We start from the raw sequence: 3,903 nt of genomic DNA, 5'->3' as shown, positions 1-3,903 counted from the left end.
TAGAATGAAATCTTTTAAGCTTAAGGATAAAATCAAATGAAAATGTGGAAATTAAACAACTAAAACCATATTTGTAATTAATTTAAAGGTCTTGCTAGTTGTAAATTCTGACTAAGAAATAGAAAATATTAAAAATAATATTAAGGATATGAAATAAGTGTATTAACAATAAATTTAGCAAAACTTTGCACGTGTAAATTTTTAACCAGAACACTAGTTAATATTTGTAAATTCTGACTAAGAAATAGAAAATATTAAAAATAATATTAAGGATATGAAATAAGTGTATTAACAATAATTTTAGCAAAACTTCGCAGTGTAAATTTTTAACCAAAACACTAGTTAATATTTACCTTAATTTAAGTGAGTTAAGTTGATAAAGCATTTTATTTCAACAAATTTTTCACTTTAAAAGGATTAAATACAAAAGAAATAATGATATACATAAGAATATTATATAAGAAATGGTAATATACGTGAAGACAGTGGATAGTAGGACTTCTAATCTAGTAGAAAACAAGTTGAAAAAAAATATTAAAAAAATAGATAAATTTATTCAAAAACAATTTTTATCAACCAAATGTCTAAAAATTTAATTTTTGACTAAGCTCTATTACATTATAGATTCATATAATCAACCTCACTTAATAAAATAAAGTTTAGTTGTTGTAGGAGTTAAATACAAATTATATTATCCACTAGAAAGAACAAACTTCAAGAGACTAGAGCATGCTGAGAAGGAACCAAATAAAATACATTATTGCAAAGAATGTCTTCTCCTTTATCCCCTTTATCCCGGAAACACACATGTATCCTGGCTTTTATTGGCATAGTATGCTTATTTTTTGTTCCTTTACTTTGTTTTCTTTTGTGATTCTTAAGAGAGTGTTAAGATTCAAAGAGGATCAAATCCTTCATTGAGCATGCCAATGTAATTCAGAAGTTTACTAAAATGAGTGAGGAAGAAAATAAATGAAAAAAAAAAAATCACAAGTTTCTTACAACCATTAGGATCACAAGTTCACGCTGGAAAATGAAACTTAATAACAAGATGTTTTCAAAAGATAGGTTATTAGTTTATTGAGAACCACCAAAAATTTCCGAAGTTTAAACTGCAGAAAACTGCTCCTTCAGCAAATCATTGAGAGAAAGGCAATCTGATAACAACAAATTACACTGAAAAACAAGCACAATGTCATATGGCATATCCTAGCAACCCCTCATAATTGTAGCACAGAAGAATAAAACAAGATGGGGTCTTTCAACACCAACAAATTATTGCAAATGCCTATATTCATGTGCTCTTGCAGTTTAAATGATCATGTTGATTTGGTGTAGAAGCGAATACCAACTGCCAAACCCAAGATAAACAAGGGAACTAGAAATTGGAGAATCTTGATGATGAACTCTGGTGTCTTGTCCTGATTATAGTGAGGTTGTTTTGGAGGAGTGTACTTAACCTTGGAGGGGATGGTTGATGTGTCGATGTCTCCAACGTAGAACTCGTCCATCATGGCTACCGCACTGGTGCTGTGACCAATGTCGTCAAAATCATTGCTTGCATCTTTCCCTGCAAACACGAGTCATTTGGACCAAATTGAGACATTTACAAAAGTCTCATTTTGTTGAGATCATGAGGCATGATGAAAGATTAGGTGCATGTTTGGTTTAGCTTATTTACAGGAAATAATCGCTTGTTTTTGGCAGTTTTGTGAAAGACCATTCAAAAAATAAGCAATTATTTCCTTGAAAAGAAGCTCAATCAAACATGCACTCTGTGCATTCAGAGACAAGGTTAGATACCTGTGGAAGACAACAGGACCTCATCCCCACCAGGGTGGTCCTCCAAGAACTTTGTCACATTATAAACCTGCACGAAAAAAGATATGATGAGGTAAAGAAACAGAGGCCACCAGCATGACATGGTTCCAAATCCACTAGCATATCAAAAACCCAGCACTCCCAATTTCTACAATAGTTGACTAATCTCTAATTTACCTCAAAAGCTCAAAAAGTCTATAAAATGGCACAATGGTATTTTCTTAAACCCCACTGGCACAAGACTCAATTCTCTCTAGCATACACTCACCACCTGATCATGATCTATGAGAATGAGAAATGAATTCCAACCATTCTGCATCTCATGACTGCGTGTTTCAATGGAGAAAGACATAAAAAATTGATAAATGAGACATGCAGAAAGACAATGTCACTCAAGAGTGAGTACATCCTAGTCACAATTCCAAAGCATTTTTTATTCCTGTATAACAAACAGGATGTGCAACTTGAAAGATGTGAATTACAAAGAAAATCAATGCAAGAGATCTGGAAGATTTTTCTTATTTCCAGAGTTTACAAGTTAACCATGAAGGAAAAGAAGCACAAATTAAGCATGTTTGTTTGCAATTTTTAAAAGAGTTTTCTCTTTTTAAAAACTAAAAATACATGTAATTTTAGTTTTTAATTTAGTTTCTAAAAAGAGAAAAAAATTTTAAAAATTGCAAACAAACATACTTACTTCCTCCTATTTTTCAAAACTACTCTAGTGGTTTAAATTGCAGTCCACAACCACAATTGCAGGTCCAAACATTAAGGATTTTATAATCTATGGTATGCAACCACATTGCGACCGCATGAGCTGCACTTATCTGCAACTTTTTGCACTTTCAAGGGATTATGACATAACCACAACCGCAATTTAAAACCTTCAAGACAATGAATTACTCAGGTATAGTATGAAAGCAGGGTCAACATCCATACCTAACCATTAATTAGTCATCACTCCATATGTCAAATATTCCACCCAAATTCAATTTTATTTCATAGGGTAACCAAAAATCCTCAACATTCCACCATTCAATCACAATCCAGAACACGAAGGTAGGTATCAATTAATTTAATCAGAAAGAAAGCAATAAATCTATTTCAAAAACTTAATCTAATGTGAAATATGGCTACAATATTCAGATTAACAATTCAAAAACTGCACTTCAAAAAACATAAAATAAAATATTATAGCCTTCAGACAACTAAAACCATCAGTCAGTAACCGGGTCAACTTCAACTCAGTATTCTTTCAGCAATAAAAAATATGCTTTGGAAGAAGCACTTTATATTATATGCTTCAAACAAACAATGCTAGCTGCAAAACACAAAATAAAAGCACTAGCAATTTTTCTGTAATTTTCAAAAAAAAAAAAAACTTTACATGCCTGGAGATAAAATAAAATAAAAAAATCACAGCCCTTAAATAGATCTAACTAATCCTACTCCTCTAAGGAAGTGTAGCTCTAACAAAAAGAAAATGAAAAAACCACGTGAATCTCAACCAGTTCAAAAGAACCTCCAATGGTTGAAATATAACTGGTTCCACTCAACTCAAAAACACAAGAACCTCAAAACAATGAAAGAAAAATGGAAACCCCACAAAGCAAAAAGGCAATACCTTGCCATGAATGACAAGCCAACAGTCTTTGGCATTGTTGTGCTGAGAGACTTCGGCCAAAGTGAAAACCTTGCTGCGTTCCCCAGCCATTGTTGTGCTGAAAAATGCAACACTTGTTAATTGTGTGACGCCAAATGCAAATTTTGAAGAGGGTTTGAATAAGAACAAATTGGTGGTTGGTGAGAAATGAATTGCGAAATTTGGTTGTTTGGTTGGTTGGGCGATCGACGATGGTGATGGGGTTGGTAAGGGTGGAAAGGTTTTGTCATACCAACCCCCTAGCCACTTTTAAGTCCAATTATCATTTTTTTATTATAAATAAATTTATAATTTAATTATATTATTATACCATATAATTAAAAATTATTAATTTTTATAAAATCATTTGAATAATTATATTTAAGGTAATTTTTAATTAATTTAGAGTATAAAAATATTTGTGTTGACATTATATCAAA

General features: G+C 31.7%; 1 protein-coding gene across 1 annotated transcript; it reads right to left on the bottom strand.

Annotated features, from left to right (window-relative positions):
• Nucleotides 1-1,078: 1,078 nt before the first annotated feature.
• Nucleotides 1,079-3,685, bottom strand: LOC113849980 (cytochrome b5, seed isoform-like). Its single transcript, XM_027480265.1, has 3 exons — nucleotides 3,446-3,685; nucleotides 1,804-1,870; nucleotides 1,079-1,570 (listed from the first exon to the last, which is right to left on the bottom strand). Exons 1-3 carry the CDS (start codon nucleotides 3,533-3,535, stop codon nucleotides 1,320-1,322), a joined length of 408 nt encoding a protein of 135 aa, XP_027336066.1. The 5' UTR covers nucleotides 3,536-3,685; the 3' UTR covers nucleotides 1,079-1,319.
• Between the last annotated feature and the right edge of the window lie 218 nt (nucleotides 3,686-3,903).

Source organism: Abrus precatorius, unplaced genomic scaffold, assembly GCF_003935025.1.
Source record: "Abrus precatorius isolate BTA unplaced genomic scaffold, Abrus_2018 Scaffold9, whole genome shotgun sequence".
Lineage (NCBI taxonomy): Eukaryota > Viridiplantae > Streptophyta > Magnoliopsida > Fabales > Fabaceae > Abrus > Abrus precatorius.
This window is presented reverse-complemented; position numbering and strand designations above follow the sequence as displayed.